Here is a 25,313-nt window from a genome sequence, read left to right as displayed (position 1 = left end):
TAGACTTCCCGCACCAGCTGTGTAGAATCCAGGACAATGGCGACAGCTAGCTGTAACTTCAGCAGGACCAGCGGACGCACCTTGAAAACACCTCCTACCCGGTACAGGCGGACTGGTTTTGGTCGCTGACGTTAGAGAAGCAGAGGCCTGTTCCTGAGTTCCTGAAAGAGAAGGTTTGGGTAGTGTGAAGTACAGGACGTGGTTTGCTTTTCTTTTCCGACAGTTTTTGTGTGGGTTGTCTGTAAGAATGTTGGCGGCAGTCTCGCACCTGGGTCATTTGCATTTGAATGCGTGGGTGTCTGTTTGAGCCAGAATTGATTATTAGTAGTTTGCTCTTTTCAGGGTTTCTTTTCTGAGTTTTCGAGGGTGGTTTTAGCCATTTTGTAAAATTAGCAGGGGAGGTTTCCCGAGCGGTGTTCCTTCGGCTTCGTGCCCATTAAGATCGTGTTGCGGGTTGCCCTCGCGGTGGAGGCGCGCTCGGGCGGGTAGTGTGGTAGTAGTGTGAAAGGTTTTCACGGGGTTAAGAAATTGCAGGTTAATAAGCAATGTCGTTTGCCCTTGCAGTTATAGCAGCACAACAACCTCGTTTCCCAAGCGGTCAAGATGTGGGAAGGCAGCAGCAGATCCCACAACCTCAGTACCCGGTACAGCAACGGGTACCTACCACATTTTGCAGCCGTGATCTTCGGCCCGGGCTACGGTGACATCCCTAACGAGTCCAACAGTCTGGGGGTTTCTTGGCCACTTCATTGGGTTGCGGAACGGTTTTGGTGTCGTTTCCGTTGGTTGATTTTCAGTTTTCCAGAGTTTTGGTAACTCGTTTTGTCATTTTGGCGGGAGCGTGTTGCACGTGGTACATTTGCATTTGAAATAAATTGGTTCCGGGTGGTGACTTTGGCAGATAAGCGTTTCTTTGTTTGTCAGGAGGGTTGGAAACTCGAGTGCTAAAGCCTCCGGTACTTTGTACCCTTAGATCATGGAGTGGTGATGCCCTCATGGTGTTGGCACATTCGAGTGGGTAGTTAAAATATAGTTGGTATCTCTGCGTGACGTGTATGTGTTTGTGTTTTAAAGGTGATGTCGCAGACTACAAGACTACCCGAGCCATCTTCAGCAAGGACCAACACCAGGGAGACCAGTCACTCCAGTAGGCCCTACTCCAGCAGGACCAACACCAGCGGGGTTTTATACAGCGCAACGTTTCTCGGGCGATGTCGTAGACTCCAAGACTACCCGCGCCAGCAGTGCAGCACCCAGGACAATGGCGACAGTTGACTCTTTAGCAAGGACCAACACCAGGGAAACCTCTCACTCCAGCAGGTCCTACTCCAGCAGGACCAACACCAGCAGTGTTTACGGCGCAACATTTCCAGGGTAGGTGGAAACACATCTTTGTTTTTGATGCGTCGCATGTAAATTGATCGTCGATGTTGTCATGTGAGTGTCTCTTATGCACATTCCACGTGCAGGCACTCAATGGCAAGCAGTCGGACGGATCTAAATTGATCGTCGATGTTGCCATGTGAGTGTCTCTTATGCACATTCCACGTGCAGACACTCAGTGGCAAGCAGTCGGACGGATCCAATTTGATCGTCGATGTTGTCATGTGAGTGTCTCTTATGCACATTCCACGTGCAGACACTCAGTGGCAAGCAGTCGGACGGATCCAAACATGGCGAGCGCTAATATGTTGTTGCGTCGCATGTAAATTGATCGTCGATGTTGTCATGTGAGTGTCTCTTATGCAAGTTGCACGTGCAGACACTCAGTGACAAGCAGTCGGACGGATCCAAACATGGCGAGCGCTAATATGTTGTTGCGTCGCATGTAAATTGATCGTCGATGTTGTCATGTGAGTGTCTCTTATGCACATTCCACGTGCAGGCACTCAGTGGTAAGCAGTCGGACGGATCTAAACATGGCGAGCGCTAATATGTTGCTGCGTCGCGTGTAAATTGATCGTCGATGTTGCCATGTGAGTGTCTCTTATGCACATTCCACGTGCAGGCACTCAATGGCAAGCAGTCGGACGGATCTAATTTGATCGTCGATGTTGTCATGTGAGTGTCTCTTATGCAAGTTGCATGTGCAGACACTCAGTGGCAAGCAGTCGGACGGATCTCAACATGGCGAGCGCTAATATGTTGTTGCGTCGCGTGTAAATTGATCGTCGATGTTGTCATGTGAGTGTCTCTTATGCAAGTTGCATGTGCAGACACTCAGTGACAAGCAGTCGGACGGATTTTAACATGGCAAGCGCTGATGTGTTGTTGCGTCGCTAGTAAATTGATCGTCGATGTTGTCATGTGAGTGTCTCTTATGCAAGTTGCATGTGCAGACACTCAGTGACATGTAGTCGGACGGATCCAAACATGGCGAGCACTGATGTGTTGTTCCGTCGCATGTAAAGTTCGTAATCGTCGATGTTGTCATGTGAGTGTCTAGTATGCGCAGTCTACGTGTAGGTACCCAGTGGCAGACAGTCGGACGGATCTAGACATGGCGAGCTCTTATGTTTTCTTGCGTCGCATGCAAATTGATCGTCGGTATTGTCATGTGAGTGTTTCTCTGATACATTAAGTGTCCAGACACTCAGTGGCAGACAGTCGGGCGGATCTAGACATGGCGAGCTCACATGTTTTCTTGCGTCGCATGTAAGGTGATCGTCGGTATTGTCATGTGAGTGTCTTGGTGGTACTTTCCACGTACAGACGAGCGCTGATGTTTTTGTTGCGTCCCATGTTAAGTGATCGTCGGTATTTTGTCATGTGAGTGTCTCTTTAATACATGAATGTGCAGAAACTCAGTGGCAGACAGTCGGACGGATCCAAAGAGGGCGGGCGCTGATGTCTTATGCAGCGCATGTAAAGTGATCGTAGGTGGTTTTATTGTGTTTCTTAGCACATTCCACGTGCAGGCACTCGTGGCATCACGGTTAAGTGATTGTCTAAGTTGTCGCGCGTGACTGTCTCCTTGGGACGTTCCACACGTGGGTGCTCGGTCGCAGATAGACGGATGCACACATGACGGGTGTTGATACATGTGTTGCGTCACAGGTAGTGAGTGTCGAGTTGTCGTATGGGTGCCCTTTTGGTCTCTTTCTAAGTTTGGGCACTCAGTGATGGTTAGGCTACCTGTTGTGTTTCGCACTTTATGATTGTCGATGAACACCCGTTTAATGAAACAGATCTACTCATCGGAAGGTTGCGTTTGCCTCTGTACAGGAATTCGAGGCGATGAGATTTTACCTCGTTGACAATTGAGAGGTTAATGAGAAAGAGATGAGATGAGAGTTGGACTAATCCAACTGGCTAGTGGACCTCCGGTGATTTTTGAATTTTGCTCTACTAGGGATTTATTCAGAGAAAGATAAGCGTAAACCCACCCTAAGCCAGAAGCTCGATTCACATTAGTCAGGAGAGTGTGGGTAGCAGTGGATGGGGAAAATAACGAGCTCCGGGGTCTAAAACCGGTTTCATGTTACAAAATAGGATTCCGGAGGATTAGGCCAACACGAGTTTAAATGAAAGACACTTTACAGTTGTACACTGTAACTTGTGTTGTAAATGCAATTTGTTTGCATAAAAAAAATCGTGTAGGGGTGGCTGTAAAGATAAATTATTAGATAAAGCCAGCTCAGTTGGGTGTGCTCTTCCAAGAAGAAGAGATGTAAGTTTAGGCTTTGGGAGGTATAGATAAGATTGGGATGAGAAATGGATGAGAATGGGATGAGTATGGGGATGAGTATGGGGATGGTTATAAGAAGAGAAGTGAAGAGAAGGGAAAGTTACTAGTACTATATTAAGACTTATAGTAAGGGTAACCAGGCTGGGACGTCGCGACGCAGGCACTGCCCCATAACTCATAAAGGATGTACCAATGACTGCGCAGTGTGAATAGTGAACTATTTACACTGCGCTGTGATTGGTTAAATCCTGCATGACGTCATTACCCCTTTAAATATGAATGCCAGCCAGGCTAATCACCATTGCGATCATTGGAAGCATCCGCAACGCCGAAGGAGCGTGGTGTTAGGTCAGTCCCAGGGAGTGGGTGGGGAAGGGTTTAGCCCTTCTTGTTTGGGAAAGTTTTTCGCTGCCCCCCCACCCACCCCGTTATCCTATAATTCATATAGTGGGACTCGGCCTCGCCGCGCGACTCCGGCACTGCCCCATAACTCATAAAGGATGTACCAATGACTGCGCAGTGTGAATAGTGAACAACTCAATTAGAGTTACTCCTCTGTTTTAAAAGCTATACATAATAAATACTCTGTTTCTAGTTACAAAATTGCACCTTTCATCCAGTTCTCAATAAATTCTATTAAAAAAGCTACTACAAACCTACAGCCTGCTTTGTAAACATGGGTGCACTTTGACCAGTGTGGTAGCATGCTAACAGCAAGAGGGGTGCAGTACCAAAAATGTATCCAGTAACAAGACCAAATATGGACAGAATTCTTTTTTTTTCAAACACATTTACAACACCCTACCTATCCATCATCAAAATGCCAGAAGTTCACTGAGATGCTACTCAAAAGAATTTTACAAAATTATACCTTTGAGGTTACTTATTGAAAACTCTAGGCACATGACTTAACCCCTGGTGTTAATTGGATCAGTAGAATTCTAAACCTACCCTGTCTCTCTTGAACTCCACAGTCTCCATCTCCCACTCCTGGCTGTCTGCGTCGATAGCGGAGTCCCTGCTGTGATGAGCCATCAGCTGCTTCATGCGAGCCTCCTTCTCCAGCATACTCTCCAGCCGCTCCCTGGGAGGGGTAGCACAAACAGAGAAATCAATGCACGGATTTACTTAACCTTCTCCCTACTGCCTAACCTTAGAACCAATACAAATTTGATACCAAAAAGCTACTTTATCATGAGATTGTTAAATCTTTTCCAGCATGAAAATATCTCTGAGAGAAATCCATGTCCTTCTAAATTAGTTTCTGCTTCTATGATTTTTTTTTGAGTGTTGTGACTGGACAACAAGAAAGCTCTCTTATTACATGTAATGTTGGCAATTGCAAAGAATCACAGATATTATATCTCCTTAGAGAGGAGTTGACAGGTGAGACAATACCTCAGTTCCTTGACCTCTCGAACGGTATCATTGCGTTGTTTTTTGTATTCGTCCGAGTCCCTCATGGCCTCTGCAAGGTCACTGACAGCCCGGTCTCTCTCCCGTCTTAGTTTGTCACACAGAGTCCGAATGCTCTCCCTCTCCGAAACAATCTTGTCTCTTTCCTGGAAGGCCCAGTCTCTTCTCCGCTTGGCGATTTCGGCCTCACTTAGAGATTCTCGAAGGTCGCTTTCGAGTGCTTCGACCCTCTTCTTCATCAGTTCTAACTCCTTGCTGACTTGATCACACTCGGTGGAGACGGCTTCCTTTTTCTGCTGAGCCTCGTGGAACTCCAACAGAATCTGGTCCCTGTGGTCGAGGGCTTCTGATCGCTCCTGGCGGGCGATGTCCCTCTCCTGTTTCATCATCTCAAAACGGTTCCTGGCCTCGTCTAGCTCCTTCTGGGTTTTCTCTTTGTTGAAGGCTTCGCTGTAACAGCGATCGAGTAGATCGCTTCTCTCCCTCACCGCTTGGTCTCGCTCGTGATGTGCGTTATCCACATCCCGTCTCAAGCTCTCGATCTCGTCAAGGGTGGCTCTCTTGTTCTGGCTTGTTTCCTTCAACATCTTGTCTTTGTGGTTCAGCTTCTCCTGGAGCTGCTCTATCTCCCTGTGCACCGTGTCTCTCTCACTCATCACCAGCTGGTATTCCTGCACGGCTGCGTTTCGCTCCTCGGTCACCCTGGCCAGGTCTTTCGTCACGTTCAGCCTCATGGTCATGGCCTGACTCACCTCGTTCTTAGCCTCGTCCAGCTGCTGCTGAAGCTGCTTGTTTGCCTCCAGAGCCTGGTCTCGTTCCCGTAGAGCCTTGTCGTAGCCGCGGATGGCCGCCGTACATTGCTGTTTGAGGCAGTTTCTCTCGTTAATGGCCGCGTTCCTCTCGTCCTGGAATGCTTCTTTCTCTGCCTTTAGCCTGCGATTGTCCTCCTCGGCCTTTTCAAGACGACTGATGGAGGTGCTGTACTTAGCCATCAGGTCTGCATAGCGTCTCCTCAATGTGTCGTAGTCCTTCCTTAAATCGTCCAGTTTGTTCACGGCGGTGTCGTACATTTGGTTCAGGATTTCTGATGACCCACTTTCCCGTATGACCTGCCTCTGCTGATTGCGCAAGTCCTCCATCTCCTGTTGTTCTTCCTCTCGGATTCGCTTCAGCTCGTTCAGTTCCTGAAGGTAGCGGTTCCTGTCAGAGACGGCTTCCATCTCGTGCTGTTTGAGAACCTCCATCTCGTGTCTTAGCTCGGTCTGTTCGTGCATGAGCTTGTTCTCCAGGTTCCTGTGATAGTCTGCCTCCTTGATGGCCTGGTCACACCTCTCCACCGTGTTCACATGCTGTCGTTTCAGGGAATCCAGCTCGGCCATGGCCTCAGAGCACTGCGCATTGATCCGCTCGTAGTCATGACTGCTCAGCGGTTTGGAGCCGCTCTCGTAGACTTTGATCTTCCTGCGGAGGTTGTCCCGCTCACTCTGCATCTTCTGAAGCTGCAGGCTGAGCAGGGTCAGCTCATCGCTCTGGGAGGGGTGGCTCCCCATGGCGGTGTGCTTGGGCCCCTTGGACCCCCCCGACATCACAGGTTGGTATCTTCCGCCACGACCTACAGGGAATTATGATAAAACAGTCAGCATCTCTCATAATAATATACTCTCTATGTAAATATCCAAGTGCCTGACACCAGAACTATTTTCTGACAGAAAACATACGGATTGAGCATGGGTACTATATGGATAAGCTGTCATTTTCATGTTTTAAGTTTGCAAAATCTATAACCCATCTAGGTTGGTCTGCAGGATGCCATTTTTTCACAAAAGGCACCTCCCTGGTAAGTAATCATGGCTCTGCCACTACACCACATCAAGTGGCAAAAACTCCTCATTGATTTATGGGTGTTGAGGAGACCCTGATGTGTGGCAGTGCCCATTAAGCAGCCAACTCCCAGACAAAATCAATACAGCACAATGCAGGTAGAGTCTGGTATGAGGGAAATGGTAGGGAGGAGGACTACACTACAGTAGTGATATACCTGAAAACAGTATTCAAGACTTTTCCAGATTACTTGTTAATGCAACTCATTACAGTATATCTATTCAATCATTGTACTTTGAATTCATTATTCTTATCGGGTTTTACGTCTTAGCAGGTATGAATAACTTTTCACAAAGTTGCCAAGTACGAAATTACCAGTACAACTTGTGTGATACCATTTTAACCCTGGGGTCACCATGTTTACCATACCGGTACACACTGTCAGAGCAGATAATGACTCACAGATCACACTGCCCAGCTATCCGTCAAAGTGCTGATTTTCCCCATGGGTAATATAAGATCTAATTTAAATCCACCCCTTCAGTCACTTAAGGTCTCACAAATGAGCTGATTGACAAGCTAATGTGTAGAAGGGGATTGTCGACCAAATGTAGCTTTGCACGCTTAAGGTTAAAATGGTCAGCAGCGCCTCCTTGTGTTCATTTTTTAGTATTGCATACATTGTGTATACTACATATATGTACATACATACATACATATCCTGGCTTTATGAACAGCTCCTTATAATTAGGTTCCTGATAAAATTTCTTGGAACACACATCTTTAGCAGCATTCGTCTTTCCGTCATTTGATGGAATTTTACTGCTCATGGTGTTACTGCTCATAATTTTGCCCAATCAATCATCTTTGACAAACGAAAATTGGTGCGTAAAGATATGGAAAGTGAGGTCATTAAACTGGGCTTAGTCTACCAGCAAAATTTGCCCCTAAAAATGCAGGAAATAGCATTTCAGAGGGTCGAATAGATCTCCTAGTCATCTAATCTAATGACCATGTCCTGTGTTTTGTTCACCTGTTCACACTGTGCAAGCTTTGACTATTTGCAGAACATTGAAGCTATATTTCACAACATTACGACTTCGCTCATGGACATACACTGAGCTTTACAAGCTTTCAGATAAAATTATTCCAAATCACACCTTCCATTGGTACTAACACAAGTTGATCACCACTCTAGTATTCTGTTGCACTCCATAAATATTCATACCAACAACATGTAGTGGAATGCTAGCATTAAGAGTCTGGGGCCCTACCTTTCACACGGTGCACATATATTGCAGCCTGTTTCATTATAGTGCTAAAGCCAAGTGACAGGGTGGACGGGAGATACGAAGCATGCACAATAGGCTTTGACGATCACACAGACACCCTGGATATTCATAGAAGCCTTCTTATCATCAGGATCTATTCATATCACAGCCTACAGGCCAGCAGCTGATGGCTCTAGGTTACCATCATTATTTATCAGGCGTGCCAACAGCCCTCTGCACTTTGATAGGGATTACACCGGCCTTCCTGATACACTATCTCTCCTAAACCTGCCGCACACTCGGAATTTGCATACCCTTTTTTGTCTTTTTACTGCATTTGGGGCGTACGTTACCAACCTTCCATGTCCAAGTAATTTCATGGCAGGAAAATGAAAGTGTTAGTTTGATAGTGCGATTATCATAATCACTTTTCCATAGACACTGCAAGCCATTTGTGCATGCACAGGCCTGATAAGGTTTTAATAGAAAAAAGCAGCACCTTTTTGCTGATTACTTTTATACAATGAAAACATGAGATAGTGGGCTATTACACTGGTCCTGTGGGTGTACAGGAGTTGATTCACCTCACATAAAAATTTGCCATTAAACATTCTTCAGGACTAGCAACAAATGGCATATGAGGTAAAAAAGTAACTCCCTTTTAAATGTTTCAAAACATGATTAGTAAGTATCCGATTATTCTAGTATAAATGAACCAAACTAAGACGGTGTAAATTCCATTTTTTGTCTCTTTAGCCTTTATTTATTCATGAGATACTCAAATCGTCCTGCTGGCCATTTTCCTTGAGATCATAACAGAAGAGGTCAGTGTCAGACAATAACAAACTAATTTTTCTATGGATACAGTCTTTTGTGGGGACAATTAAAAACAGACTGTGTCAAAATGGCTTCCACATATCATCATGCATAACATAAGTTTATATGCGTGTTTGTGTGTGTGTTTATCTTTGTGTGTGTGTGTATGTGTGTGTTCATAAATGAAACATGTACTCTATTTACATTTACCAGTATTTTTCAAACACAGACAGTATATCATCAGCAAGCTGTGCATATTGCCTGAGGCAACAGCACGCTGTAATTACAAATTTGTGCTGAGCCAAACTGAAACTTGTCATAAGACTTGTTAACAAATCGTTATCGGCACACAATATATTTCCCAACAGGGCATAACAATGTTGCGGCAAAGAGTGACTGAACAATGTCTCTGAAAATGCAGATACAACTGAACCATAACACAGTTTGACAAGAGAACATTACTGGTGCTGAGAGAATGGGTGTGGTACAACTTACGCGCCACGGCTGACAGCATCCACTCCTGATCAAAAGTCGCTTCAGATCAACATCAAATCAAGAGACTAATACTGTAATTTTGTGTCGGGGAATAACAATGGGTTTGTAACGAGCCATGTTCAAGCTGCCTGGGGGCAAATTACCCTTTCTGTGACGGGATGCGCCGGCACGATTTTCAAACCTGTGGGATGGTTCTGCCTCCGCAGGATATTTGTAACAGAAATATAGATATCACGTACGCTTCGGCAAAGTGCCTTTTATGGGCACGCCGTTGGTGTAATGTCACAATAGCTTTACACCCATCTAGTAAAGGCAGCAAAGCTGCATCAGACAAGCTTCCAGTGTACATTAATCAGACAGAATAGCTAATCAAAACCGACTCAGTCACAATGAATCCGGCGTTAGTACAACACCCAATACAGGACTCCAATCCAATAGGGGTGTCAGCAGACAGAAACCAATTTTCCTGTTACAATCCCGGGGATTTGCCCCAGTACAACGTGGTCAACCAGTTCATAAAAATTTCATCACGGACCGACCAGGGGCACCACAACAAATCCGGCTGTTACAACCTCCCAAATTGCTTCTCGTCTTAAATCAGTTAAATGTCGGCGATGTCTTCGCGATTACGACCCTTGCGAGAGGACGCTGCGGAAGACGGAATGTTCTTGAAGGCCCGACCTTAATGGTCCAGTTCCTCAGGCAGAAAACGAGGAGATCAATGGCCTTGATGAAGATCTATTTCCACGGAAAAATCACCCTTAACTCGGGTCAGTGATCTCATATCAACCACGTCCACCATACTCTCGCCAACCAAGGTCACACTGTCCCTCAAAGTCAATGTTTGCAACACCAGTGTTTGCAGGATGATTAACACAAGGTCATGGACCAATCAATAGCCAGCATACTTGTTTTCAAAAATTGGCAGGGATAACGTAAAGGATTTCCTTTCAGGGACCAAACATGCATCCATAATGTACAAAAGAAAACCAAGTGCAATATTTTCATCTATTCTTGATTTTTGGTTAATATCAATGATGAAAGATGCTAAAATTTGCTTCAATATCATCAACAAAAGGCTCTCAAAATTTGCTGCAAATAACATAAAAATAACAAATTTTCAGCATAAAAAATGGTTTCTAGATAGATTCGCCTTTCATGCAATTCCCTGTGTAGCAGCAATAAATTTGCCAGCGATAAATTTCAACCTTTCCACAAGGATTTCAAGTTGCTTGCTACAGCTCCTATTCCATCCCCGGGGTGACTTTATCATCCAGAATTATGTGCCGCACACTTCCTTCCTTCGCAGCACCATAAAACTGGATACAGCGCAAAACGATAGTAAGTACGTTAAGATAGAAAAACTGTGTCCTACGTACCCAGTTGTTTTGACGAATCCTCTGCCTCAGAATCTGTCTCCGTGCAGGTGGACACATTTGACTGAGAGGAACCTGTAATAAGAAGAAATACACCATGTTTAGCATTGATTATTTCATTCATTAACTATCGCTTCATTACACAAAAATCTATCCATGCTATCTATCCAAAAAATGCCATTTTTTAAGGCATTCAATGGCATTGATCACACTGTCTTGACTCATTTACGGAGTATAACACTCAACACAAATTGAAACATGAAATAATCAAAACCGCACGGGACACCAAAATGACCATGGGATGATAAGAAGAACATCATATTCAGATAAACATGAACATGAACATCACATTGACAGATTAGATGCCAGCCGGGAGCGTCCGCCCGCACTGTCGAGGACATTTCCCCCTTCTGTTAACCCTCTCCGCGAGCGGCTATAACAGCCATGGCCATCACACTACATCACTTTAACGCACGGCCGCCACTTCCAGCTGAGCTACACGCCATACTTCAAATCTAAATACCATCACGGCTACCCCATTCTGAACTTGGTTACAATCAATCTCCAGGCTAAGACAACAGATCTCTCTAGCTTAAGAACAAACCTGTCAGAAAGCAACCGGCCATCCTTACTCCTCTTCCGACACAGAGTGCCAATCACGTGGTGTCTTTATCCCGAGCACACGAGGCCTTTAAAAGCATCTCTCTATCTCCACACGTCCCGTGTTATTTCTCAACTGCCCCATTCCAACCTTGCCCGGTGTCCAATCGACTAGAATCACATTATGCTGGCACATCACTAATCCCGTGTGTTAGATTTCCCATCCTTCGCAATGATGTAGCCACACTGCTGGTCCGACACCCGACGGTGACCACCACGCACACATTATGCTGCTCCGTATGCAGACGTGTCACATGTGCGACTTACACCCAAAACAAACCCGTAGAGAAACAGAGACGCCTGCGTCGTCGTTTCATCAGTACGTTCAATGGATTTCATAGCCCCGACTGATCGATATATTCAAAATACTCACACAGCCATCAGATCAAGGACAAACTGAATATATCACAGTTGCCCTTTACTCCTGAGGCAATCTATTAGTAAAAAGCAGCGGTAAGTCATGGGGGTGAGGGTGATTTATGCATCAAATAAAGCCAGATTTTATGTTCTATACGGAATGAAAACGAATGTTAGACAATAAGCACAGACGCTTCTGGAAATTTCAACCACAGCTCACTGACTCAGCGCTACGTCCCGGAGGGGAGAAAATGTCAGAAAAATCCTGAAATCAGAGAATGTAATGTTCCGCTCCATCATCTATCATCATAAGCAACAGGCATGCATAATTAGGTAGGTGTAATAAAGAGCTGATATGAGGCTAATTCTGAAAACAAAACTACTACAGCAAAACCTTTTGATCTACCAAAACATTCGACCACAAAAATTCTAGCAAAACACAACATTTTCATTCTAACCCACAGTATATTTGTAGCCTACTTTCTGCCCACCAAATGGTGAGTTAGGCGCAGGATTTCCTGTAAATCCCACATCAGTCCCAAGACTCATTTGCATACCAAATGCAGCGGTGAGGGAATAACAAATGCTCTCTCCCTGCTAACCGTACAATTGACAGCAAAATTGGCAAGTGGTGAGATAAATGAGCATGAAGTCATTCAAATGCTCCTTAATTCTGATCTTTTTAAGGCTAGGGACCGTTTCTGAGCTGTAAATTTCCACTAAAAAAAGTCAGTTTCTTTATCTGTAGGAAACATCCAGATCTCCTATCTTTTCATCCATGATAACATCCTGCTTTTTAGTTCAACAGTAGTCTTTCATGTTGCTGCCAACTGATTTCAAACTTGTAGGATCATATGACCAAAGAAAAGGTTGTTGATAACATCATGGTTTTCAACTAAGATAACGTTATGTAGGGTTTTCAACTATGTAAAGATCAGTCGACTCATGAATTATAAGTATAACAAATAGGGTAGTTATATCATATCTAGATCAATCATGACAAAAGTCAGCGAAACTACACAGTGCATTTTAATGTTGCTTTCCGTATGTTTTACAAAGCCGATAGCCTTATCTATACTATGGCAAAGAGATTGATACTGATAGAAGCAAAACTACAAAGCAAAGTGCCAGACTTACATTTTTTAAGTATTGAAACTTTCTATTTCCCCATCAGATGTGCCTATTGTTTTAATCTTACCAAAGATTTCTTACTGCACAGTGAACATTAGTCTCTATTACCGGGAGACTACAAACTTCAGCCCTCAAGCTTGAAAAAAAAAAAGGATCTTGGGAGGATTATACTTAGGCTTCAAGGTGTAAGCAGGCATTACCGTCTTTCATTAGGAGAAGTGCTGCTAGTTTAAACTCGTCCTGCGTGGGACGACAAGGCGCGTTCAACCATGCACCTGCTACCAGCTGATAAGGCTACCGAGCTGACCTAATCAATTAAACCTGGCTTTTACCGAATATCACGCACTGGAACATCACTCAGGTGGGACCAAGGTGAAAGACAAGGACATAGCTGAAGTGCAGTGACACTGTGGGGATATGCAAATGTACCTGTACAGTAGATTAGAGCTGGAAATCCTTTTTCTGCCTATCTGCACTGGTGCAGGTAACGTTCAAAATTACCTGTACCAGACAAGTTACATATGCACTGCTGTTTCTTTGCTAATCAGTTTATAAAAAAAATTAAAATGTTCTGAAAAATTTAAAAAGTTCTCAGCTGTCTACATTGATACTACTTTGAGTAATGCAAGGCAGTTTTTGACCACCGCTGGAATACATGTTTGAGTCAACTTGCACTGATGCCCATGAAAAAAAAATGACTTGCACTGAAAAAAACGTACATACACCAGGTGCCAAATAAGTTGAGTGCTTGACATGCATTTGGTAGGTCGTGAGTTCAATCCCCAGTCAAGTGATACCAAACACTTCATAAATACATTCTGCTTAGCACTCAGCACTTGGAAAAGAGTATGATAGTGAACACACACATCCTACTACCCATGGACTAGCCCTCTCCTGTAGTGCTTGCACCACTGTGTGGCCTAAGGGCTAATGATACAGAGATGGGTGCCACCCTATGCACCATTTGGTGTGAGAAAGACTTTGACTCCCACTGTGGCATTTAAACTTGTTTGTAAGACCTGAGCATGGTTTGTGTACTGTGGACACATGTAACCATGTTGTCATGTTGTAACCACAACACAGAATACTGTAGCTGACCCTGGGCCCTCACTATCTCTGCCTACCACATTCCCAAACACACATGTTATGTCTCACTCAAGTAACTCAAACTTTAACATTTGAATCTGCCAGCTGTGAAACTGAAAGTAAAAGTAATCCTTGACTTTTACTTTCATTGATGGCAGAAAAAGCTAAAATCTTGTGTACAGCAGATATTGTCATTTTGTCATAACAAAAAACTTTAAAGGCATAATATTTTTTATAGAGAAAAGATTAAAAAATTGCCTAAACCCTTGTCAATATAGCATCGTACATGTTTTCACAATTACATTGTATAAAGTTCTGCTGCAATATCAAGGAAAGTCTAAAATCTAATCCATACTTTGATAGGTCAAGACCTACCCACCTACCAAATTTGATGACAATCCATCCAAAGCTTCTTATAATATCATGCTAAATCACACACAAGTGCCATCAAAAACATAACCCTCTCGGCAAAGGCAATAACACAATAAATACAAGTATTTAGTATTCAAAGTCATTTACTCAATGGGAATGGCCATGCCTATACAAGTACACAGAGCGGTAACAACTGTGACAGGTCACTGCCCTGCAACAAACAGTTGTTTTGCTTTGGCCTCCTCTCTAATGTCAGAGTTATTCCCACCAAGGTTGAAATACGTGCCTCCCCCCACTGGTAAGTGCCAGTCAATGGTGACAGATGTTTCTGAGAGCCAGGCTCTGACACAGTAGTTCACATGACTCCTCTTAATCCTGTCTCTTTGAAATGTCAGTAGTGGAAAGTTCCTTACCGTGCAGACATTTACTGTAATAAAACAGCATGAAGTAATCTTTCCCCAAAGTTATCACTATAACTCATTTGTAACAAGATTAACTTTGAAATGTATGTGTGCTTCAATTATGAATCTACTGGATTTTACCTACTAACACATTAACAATCTGGCATTAAAATCAATAATTCTTCAGGAATTTAAAATTCTTTTCTGAAGTTGTCAGTAGTGTATCGTTCCTGGCAGTGGTACATTTTGACCATACACCTGTGTTGATTATGTAACATTCTGAGACTTGTGGTCAGAGAAACTTGCAAGTAACAATTTGTGCCCACCAGACCACAGTATATTGCAGTATGAGGAATATATATATATATACAGTGATAGAGAATAATGTTTGCTGTACAAGTAAACATTACACGTCTAAAAGCATCAGCTTCCCACTCCCATTTCCTGAAAGCTCCGCTAAAGCACCTTATTGTGTCCTCTATCCCCTAGCAGTCACCCATGGCCCTAGTGCAAACTGCCGAGCCCCAGTCCAAATGACATTGCCAAACTTTGACCTGCCCCACGCAAGGCCACAGCCACAAACACAGGCCTGTCTGACGGAACAATGACTTATTATTTCCCACGGCGTCTCACGCACTCCCGCGGAGAAACCGAGACTTAACTTCCCTGCCGGATGGCGAGCACGATAACTCGGAAAACAGGATTTAAAGTCGAAATGAAAGTTTCATCTTGTGCGACTAATGGTACATAATACTTCACACTGTCAAAAGTAATAAAAGTGAAGATGACAAAGCATGATTTTCCTATTTCCCATTGCTTACTTAGAACCGTTGTTATGCCAAAAGGTGTAGTCGAAGGATAGTGAAAGCGGGGCATTTACAATCTTTTTACCATTTTCGTTGTTGCGACAACAGAAATACAGTAGCCAAGGCAACAGCGAAGGGTTTAAACGTCGCTCTGTTGCCAGGTTTACAATTCTGGCTGCCAACCTCTGTATGGTCTGTCACTTCGTGTTGGTGGATAAACAATAGCACGGAATGAACTCGGCTTATCCCAGTTGTTTACCGATATAATGCCATAACTCACCCAAGCTAAACAGTGCAGTCAAACGGAAACAATGAACAGGGCCTTCCTTCCCCGCCTTATCTTCGTGGATAATTAACAACGTCCCTTACATGTAGAGCATGTTGCACACAACAGACAAATAGCGACTTTCAGTTGGGAGCCAGACCATGTTTTAAGAGGTGTCAGTCTGCTTTTTATGTGCACGGACCTCGGGCTATGGTAGAAAATGGCCTTTGTCTGTGGGGCAACGTGCGACAAAGGGCAAGTTGGCTGGTTTTTGAGATGAGAAGAAAGGCTGGATCTGGGATCACAATAGAGGCTAATTAATACCTCAGGGATCAAGTCCTGACCGTGGCACTGCAGGTTCAAAGGTCTGATGTAACAAAACTATGACTTTCCTCACACCTGAGTTAAAACCACTCAGAACACTGGTGTCATCCAGGTGAATTCAATTATCACGAGAAAAGGTAACAATGAACACTTGGGTTACATATTACCAACATACCAGCATAAGTTGATTTATAATATAGTAAAATGAAATGATTGGAGGCCCATCACAAGTAAGTCACATGCTTCCAAAGAGTATAATTCCTAGGTTATGATCATAAAGTATGAGCTTAATATATACCTACAGATAGACATTAAATATAACAATTCTATTGACAGTCAAATGCACTGACCATCAGAAATTACAAACTCCACTCTGAGTCCCTGTAAGTTACTTATTTTCAATATTGAAAAAAAGGATACTACATGTAGTATACGGGGGTCACACGTCTCCATTGTTAATATACACACATGTATGAACATTTGTAACAATACATTTTATCACCAAAGACAAGCCTGGGGCTTGGCCAACTTTACAATAACTGATGATGCTGAAAGAGTATCAGCCCACTAGTAAAAACTGTAATAAATTCATGCATGCTGAGTGGCAACAAAATGTCTGTCAAACTCACCCGTATTTCATCGCTGTTTGCTTCAACACACCCGGGCAATGTTTGTGGCCCAGACTGTTTTTTTCTTGACAAAGAGCCAAGTAAATGTTGAGCCCCCTGAATGTCAGTTGACAACAGGAACTGGATCATGACGTGACATCAGCAAACTGACATCTACCTCAGGCGGGAAATCTAACCATTCAATTAGCGGCCGGGCAGTGAAACCATATCTATCTGTGGCAAACTACAGGTATTGTTCACTCACTAGCCCTACACCATTACATCATTCTAAACAGAAACATCAGAACAAATACTTGAAAAAAATGAATGCAGCAACATTAAAGAAAGAATAAACTTGTCGGTAACAAGTTTGAAAAAAACAAATCTAGTATTATCGAAAAAAAGAAGAAATGCTGTAGTGTAGTGTACTTTCTATGTTGACCTTTGACCTTTCATTACAAATACAGACCAAAACTCTTGCTTCAAATACAACCTGTTTTGTAAGTTGATTAACGACAGTTGAGTTTTGTTCTGTTTTTGACAATAAGCATGGATGATTCCAAATAGAACCTCCACAAGTTTGATAGATGTACATGCACAGTAGTCGACTACAGACTTTGGGTTTGGGGCGGAGTGACTTCCCGCCATCTTGAATTTCCCCAGGAACAATGGCCCTTGCTTGGCGACAATGACAAATCACAATAGCGTGAAACGACGTGGAACCTAAAACGCCTCGCCTCCATTTGAGCCCTCTTACCCAGAAGGGCGGGTGGGAACTTAAGTACAACCCCGGGATTGTTCTATTAATCTTGCTGTTGTTTTGCTCACTTTACACAAGGCTGACCTGTAGTAAACCTAGCCCACCATTCAGCCTCACGGTCATACAACGGTCTGGACACTCTTTCAACAACCCTGTATCACTCACAGTCACCTTTGCACTGCAAACTTCACATCATTCTCTCCTTTAAAAATACAAGCGTGCACCTGATACATGTATGTACTGGATATATGACAATAATGTAAGAATCATGAAAAACGATTCAGTATAGATATAAGGAATCCTATGAAGATAGATAAGAGGAATCCTTTGAAGGAATCCTCTCACCTTTACTGCGAAGCCTTGAATCCCTAACAATCATATTACTGAGGCATACTTACACAGATGTACGTGAGGTCTTCAGTGTCATTCTTCTATTGATTTTACAACAATCTTTGTCCTTAAGGCAAATCTCATCAAAACCCTTCTTAGACCTCCGGATCCTCTACTTAGAAAGCACACTATAAATCATCTTAATAGCATTTTTCACAGTATCCTTTTAGCGCAAAATCATGACACTGCTAATGTGTTTTGCAGTTCCAGTATCAAGATAATTGTTTCAACCACAAACACTTTGAAAACCTCCTTTTCCCTCCATACCGTGATATAAAACCACACTGCAGTGCAAAATCAAATGCATTTACAGTATTCTGTAGCACAATTGACAGGTATCTTAACACTTGAACATTCTCAATGACAAGCCGGTCATAGACATTTATTTAGTCAATGATGAAAGGAAAAATGAAAAACCTAAACATAAAGTAACACTTTAAATGTTTATCTGATAATTTTGAATCTTGACCCAAACACAAACAGCACAGTGTGCATCTCTGTCTTCACAACGGTTGTTTTTGCCAATCCCTAAGTCTTCCTTACCATAGGTAACCCTTTACTTGGCTTTAGTGTAAACATCCCCAGACAGTGGTCCTTTGCACTCCAGAAAAACAACAAACAGCACTTGTACAGGTGCTGATGGGAAGTCTGCTACCTAAACCAGGTAACTTACCTCAACTCCAGGTAAATAAGGAGAGGACGCTTTGAGGAACTTGATCATGGAAGTTCAACTTACTCGGTCTTGTAAACAGTACCAGTGATTCATACACTCTACTCATATCATAATTGATGTATTCCAAGAACATTACCCTACTTCATTGTTCTTGTGTTGTTGTGTATGACTCATTAATAGTCATTGTTTACTTTGTAAAATCAAGTTTTTAAGTATAAACTGCTGTACAAATCTCCAGTTTTCAATAATATGTGACAGCTACCAGGGTATTAAATATTGTAAAGTCAACAAAATTCAGATGTTGTCTGTGAGGTTGAGCTTGAACATAAAGTTTCAAAATGAAGTTTCGATTTCAGCATTGACACAGAAGTAATTGATGAAGGTTCTGACCGGATATCTGTCTGCTTGAAAGCTTTCCTCTAAAAGACTGGAGACTTTATTTGTGCTAGATCCTGTGTCAAGGACATGTTGGAAGGGAACAAATCCTCATGCTTAGGTCTGCCTCTTACCTGAAGTGGAAACATGATATTAACTGTACAATTCTGCAGACTAAGTGCTTCATGTTTACATGGCTTTCAAAACCTCTGATGAGATGGAATACCTTGTAAGGCAGAGAAAACATACATTATGTTCATTGACCAATGTGTTAATTTTGCAATTCAAATTTAAATTCAGTCAAATTTAAATTCAGTGTAGTAGGTTTTTTTAGGCATTTAAGGTACTATCTTGCCTCTCCCTTGCATCAAAATCAAAACCCTTCTATACATGTACCTCCGTTATAATTCAAACTTGTCTTGCAGTAACTGTATCACCTACCAGTATATTCACCATATAAGCGTTACATGATAATTCTGAAGAATATTATACAAGTCTTACAGTAATACCCATTTACCATTTTCCTTGTTACCAAAACAATTGGCACCAAAAGCCATCTCAACAGGGAGAATGTTTAAAAAATTACTATCAATAGAGCAATTCATCCAGAGATAGTATCGAGATCATTTCCCGCTATGGACACATAAAAACCAACCAACGGCTGTTAAAGGAACCATGACCTTTCACCTCTATAAGATTTTCCCGATAAGAAGTCTGTCCCTTGCACCTGACACCATCCCGCTGAGTCACCGTAATGGGAGTTACAACTCTATATGGATACTCTGTACGCAAGGACAACATCAACAGCTACTATACAGACAGAACATTTCTTCCCATGATGACTTTCATTGTACATAACCACTAACATAACAAACAGATAGTTAAAGGGACTTTGAATGGAACAGTTGCATACAAATGTACCTGGACTAAACGCAAGAAAGTGAAAGTTAGTGCAGGAACTACCAGGAACTAAGTACTTTATACCAAGTCACTGTAGGGGTATCATCACTAGATAGTTTTAAACAACGCTTACAGTTAGATGTGAAAAGGACAAGCGTAACAGGTCGTTCGGTGTAATATAGCCAGCCGCCACCGTGCCGCGTGCCTGTGAAGCTGGTGTGTTATGTCGAAGGACAGTTATACTAACTATACAGATAAAGACACAGATACAGAAGACATGGGGAAAAGCTGACCTGTTTTTGTAGGCTGTTGGGCCTGAGAAACTGTACAACACCTGCAGAAAAGCCAATCCCCGACCCGCCCTGCTCGACTCGCCATCTGACTAATCCGTCATCCCTGTTCCACCCCAGCTGACCTGCAGCTTACCTGCTGTCACCTGAGACAGGTGAGATGGAGGTGCAGAGGCATGGTTTCTTGGACAGGGTGTTGTCAGGGCTCAAAATGCCACCTGCATATGCAGGTAAAATTGGAGCTGCGCATGTGTTCCAGATGTCTACATGCACCTGTGCATGACAAAACCAGCCACAGACATCAGAGTGACAATCGGACATATGACTAGTGGTGGTCAGAACTGCCTTGCATTCTTCAAAGAAGCGTCATTGAAGACAGCAGAGAAATTAGTAGAATTAAAAATGGTGTTACGTTTACTAGGAACATTTCTTCAAAATATTTCAACTTTTTTGATGCACTGAAAGGCACAGAAACTTTGAAAGTTGCCTGCATCTGTGCGGAGGTACAGAAAAAAAGGATTTCAAGCCCTGGTTGAGGAAGGTAAGGAGATCCCGTAGGTAAGTTAGGGATGACAAGACACACAGGTTACACAGCACGGGTCACTGCAGACATCCTACCTCCCTGTGTTAACACTCCTTTGTAACCTTACAAATGTACTGAGCATTTTAGCTTTGTCACAGCGAGTGCCACCATTGTCTCAGGGTGCTAGAATTATGCAAAAGAAAACAACCAGACATAATAGTTTTTGATTCATAGCTTTTACATGTATACATGTACCTGTTCAACTACATATACATGTAGCTTCCATAAGTCTTTGATGAAAAATAGTGGATGCTACTTTAAACGTCTGACAGGTTTCAACATCTATCCAGTTGCTTGTGTAACTAACTGTTCTCTGGTATATCTTCTTACCTGGATGTCTAGCCTTAATTGACATGACCAGACACAATAGATACACTGGCATCCTTACATGTCTACTCCACTGTGTTATCCCACTTTGCAGTAGGGTACAAACCCTGCTATTACTACTTACTAGAACCACTAGACTACAATACAATCTGGAAGTGTTGTTGCCTTTTTTACAACATCCTTGAAATTGAATACAAACCTTTATATATTCTCAGCATCCTTCAGGCAAAAATGCGCTCTCACTACAATAATACTGACTAGCTATAGAGTTGTACAGGAACTGAAAGCTATTATTAGTGGGATATGTGTACAGTGTACTTTCTGGTAATCAGCTGACTTGAGCCTTCCTCTTTCCAAGAACAGCCTTTGTCACTGGAGAGGAAAGGACCTTGAATTTGAGCAGATGCTGATTAAGAAGCCAGTACCTGACAAGATCCATTGAAGACAGCTTCATTACAGCATCTTTGTTTGTTTGTTTGTTTCACATAACCGGTAAATCACCTTTTAGCGTAGCACTTCATACAGTAAATACAAGCTGTGTAAGACCGGACCGTAATGGTTAAACCACTCACACCAGGAAAGACCCCTGCTCTTCTTGATAAGTGCAGTGGAATCTTTAACGTGCTTGAGGTGTGGCTCTCCTCAAACACAGGACGTCTGGCTTTACAATCCATATGAGAGGACATCCCTAACCCAAGTTAGGTACTAATTTTATCCTCAGTCAAGTGAGGAAACTGGTGTAAAATGCCTCTCCCAAGGAAACAACATTGGGGCCTGCAAAGGATTCGAACCCAACACTTTCAGATTCAACCTTCAGAGTCAACAACCCTACCTTGCCTTCTTGACCAGCTGATTGATGACCACTGCCAGAAGGCCAGGTGTGCAGTCTTGCTGACCACAGCATTCTAAGCAGACCATTGTTAGGGCAGCCCTCATCAGGGTCATGGTAAACAAAGAGTGAGACACAGGTGCTCTTAGTATTAGATCAACCCCCTTTTTCATCTACCACTGTTTGACTGACCATATCCTTGGACATTCAATAAGCATCCTACAACCCTAATGCTAATCATGTAAGAACCTCTTTCCAATATTTAGTCAATGCATTGGTCTCACATTTTAGTACTGCAAATGCATGAATATTCAAAGGTTTCATTTTCGTAGTTTTCAGTGACCTCTTCCCACGTGATATCCTACCATTGTGAATATTTATAGTTCTACTGTTACAGAATTAGTACAGAATTCAACTTACTGTAAACTTGATTTTCCCTCTTACCACAAAACTATCCAAGAAAGGTCCACAATTCTTCAATACATCTTGCACATTTCGTACCTACTGTTATCTGAGTATCTATTGTTTCGCAATTTCTGAGTATCTATTGTTTCACACTTTCCTACGTATCCTGTGTTGAATCGAGTTTGCTTTCTACGATTTATTGACTATGACACATAACGGGACAATAAAGTTACATGTATTTGGAAGGAACACTGTCATCACTCTAACAATATTAATTCTATTTCATACAAAACATACCCTCAGAGATTACAAAGTTGTGAAGCAACTTTACTCACTCACTGTCTGACTGCAACTTACCAAGGGTAATGATACGGCTCTAGAATCCAAGGTTGATAAAGCAGCCCTAGATTAAAGGGTTAATGAAAGAACTCTCAATTACCAGGTTAATGAAGCATCCCACACTGCAAGGTTAATAGACAAACCCTAGACTGTACGGTCCATGGATAACTGCTTAATGCAGAGGGATTGCACAACTTGTACTATCCCATAGTCTTGTGATATACATTTGTAGTTATCCTTATCTTTCTTTAATCTCATTAAGGCCCAATTTAGACTAGAAACGGTATACCGTTTCGAAACGGTACGAAACGTTTCGCCACAGAAAACGGTTCGTCTTTAGACACAGAGGCGGAAGCGTTTCGGGCCGCCCGTGGCGCAGGATGTTTCTGTAAATTCTGACCCACAGTGACCTATGATGACCTCCCCAAGCCACTTCTACGGTTTGCCTCATTGGCCTTACGATACTTGTGTTTCAGGGCCTTGAACTTCGCCCGAACCTGCATTGTGGTGCGTAAATACCCCTCAGCCGCCAGCCCGTCCACAAGCATCTGTATGCCCTCCCTATTACGCGAGGTCTCCAAGCGGGATTGTATAGTTTGATCGGCCCACAAGATGATCAAGCAGCGGGTCTCATCTTGGGTCCAGACCCTCCCCTGGCCTTCTGCCATCCCTCCAGACGTAAAGGATGACGAAAATTCGAGAAATACACGATATAAAATGGCGAAAATGGACACAATCAAATATGGCGCGAATCTACCAGATAATGGACGTGTGCGGGCTTATTAGCATGTGATTAGCATATGACACGTGACCTGGTTTACCGTTTCAAGAAACCCTTTGTCTTTAGACCTAGCAAAAAGCGTTTCGGGCCCCCCGCAGAAGGGTTCTGAAACGGTCGAAAACCACGATGGAGGTGGTTTTCGGAAACGGTCCGCGAAAACCCATAACATACCGTTTTTTCCTCTTTAGACCGGGAACGGTTAACCGTTCTGAAACGTTTCCCTGGCCAAAACCCCTTAAGCGTTTCTAGTCTAAATCGGGCCTAAGTGTCCTACACACACACAGATGCAATGTACTTTTCCCTGCAAAGCAAACACCCTATCTAGAACAATGACAGCTGTTTGTCAGTTCTCACACATTACACAGATGATCACCCTGTCCCATATAACACACCTGCAGCTGGAGCTGTCACATGACTGGGCTGTCAGGTCATCTGTACAACCAGCATCTGTCAATGTTTTGCTATTTTGATATTCGTAACTTGTTGTTAGGTCCTGTATATTGTATTGACTTGTCCTGTGTTGTGTTGTATGTACCAGTGGCAGCCGCCACCAGCCTTTGGCTGCCTGGCTCCCACTTGTAATGCGTTGTTTGGCATCACCAATAAATAAATGAAATGAAAGATTCTCTAGAATAACATGGTAATCTCCAAGCAGATGTGTGGATGATGGTGAGCTCCTCTTACAGTCCCTTACACCTTGGAAAGCACTCAATATATTAGGAAGAGTCACTGTCAGAGAAGCCCAGCTATAAAAAAATGTTACCTTTCACAAAATCTGATAATAAGTTAGTTCTACCACAGTATCTTACCTTGACACATACAATGTATGTTGAACTGCAAAGTATAAAATTCAGTATATACATACAATGCAAAATAGTTAACAATGTTATAACTAGAATATGTTGTAATTATTCAAATGTCATACTTCGAGAAAACTGTATGTGAAATGAAGGTGTGAACACGATCTTCATATTCTATGTTATCTCCCTCCCCAAAGCTTTACAGTTGACAAAAATGAATAGTGAATTGACATTTAAATAACTGTGATACAATTGCCCTGGGCAACATCTATAATATGGTAACATTTTAATGTCTTCCTGCACAATCGCTTCCAGCTGAGCCTACAAATTGTTCTTCATTTGCTGTTGTGATTAACATACAGGTGGTTAATCGTGACATGATTTTCAACTTATCACATGAAGAATAGATACGTACAGTAGCTCCATATTGCATGGCAGACAGATTTTTGCCAGGATGAAAAGGACTGTGATGACTGATGGGGTACCCCATGGTACTGTACAATGTATTTGCTGCTACTGTTTCTGGGTTTCTCATTATTGAAGGTCTCTCACCTCCGTTTGTGATTTATATCTGGTTTTCTCACTATTGAAGGTCTCTCACCTCCATTTGTGATTTCTATCTGGGTTTTTCATTATTGGAGGTCTCTCACCAACGTTTGCGATTTAGATCTGGGTTTCTCATTTTTGAAGGTCTCTCACCTCCGTTTGTGATTTATATCTGGGTTTCTCATTACTGAAGGTCTCTCACCTCCGTTTGTGATTTATATCTGGTTTTCTCACTATTGAAGGTCTCTCACCTCCGTTTGTGGTTTAGATCTGGGTTTCTCATTATTGAAGGTCTCTCACCTCCGTTTGTGATTTATATCTGGGTTTCACACTATTGAAGGTCTCTCACCTCCGTTTGTGATTTATATCTGGTTTTCTCATTATTTCAGGTCTCTCACCACCGTTTGCGATTTAGATCTGGG

The 25,313-nt window shown here is 42.8% G+C and overlaps 1 protein-coding gene across 4 annotated transcripts in view; it reads right to left on the bottom strand.

Moving 5' to 3' along the window:
- LOC109468101 (disks large homolog 5-like) overlaps positions 1–25,313 on the bottom strand; it is a 43,801-nt gene that overhangs the window by 14,448 nt on the left and 4,040 nt on the right. For 2 of the 4 annotated variants that reach the window (XM_019766342.1, XM_019766343.1), the window contains exons 2-4: positions 10,887–10,958; positions 5,087–6,716; positions 4,640–4,772 (exon numbers count right to left, since the gene is read on the bottom strand). In XM_019766342.1, coding sequence (XP_019621901.1) covers positions 4,640–4,772; positions 5,087–6,716; positions 10,887–10,958 — 1,835 coding nt within the window. Of the gene's footprint in view, positions 1–4,639; positions 4,773–5,086; positions 6,717–10,886; positions 10,959–11,487; positions 12,004–16,914; positions 17,016–25,313 lie in introns of those variants that run through there. The other 2 variants (XM_019766345.1, XM_019766344.1) reach the window with 2 other exon arrangements.

Source organism: Branchiostoma belcheri, unplaced genomic scaffold (assembly GCF_001625305.1).
Source record: "Branchiostoma belcheri isolate BF01 breed outbred unplaced genomic scaffold, Haploidv18h27 scaffold191, whole genome shotgun sequence".
NCBI classification, from domain to species: Eukaryota; Metazoa; Chordata; class Leptocardii; order Amphioxiformes; family Branchiostomatidae; genus Branchiostoma; species Branchiostoma belcheri.
Note: the sequence above shows the minus strand (reverse complement) of the source record. Positions and strands in the feature narration are given on the sequence as shown.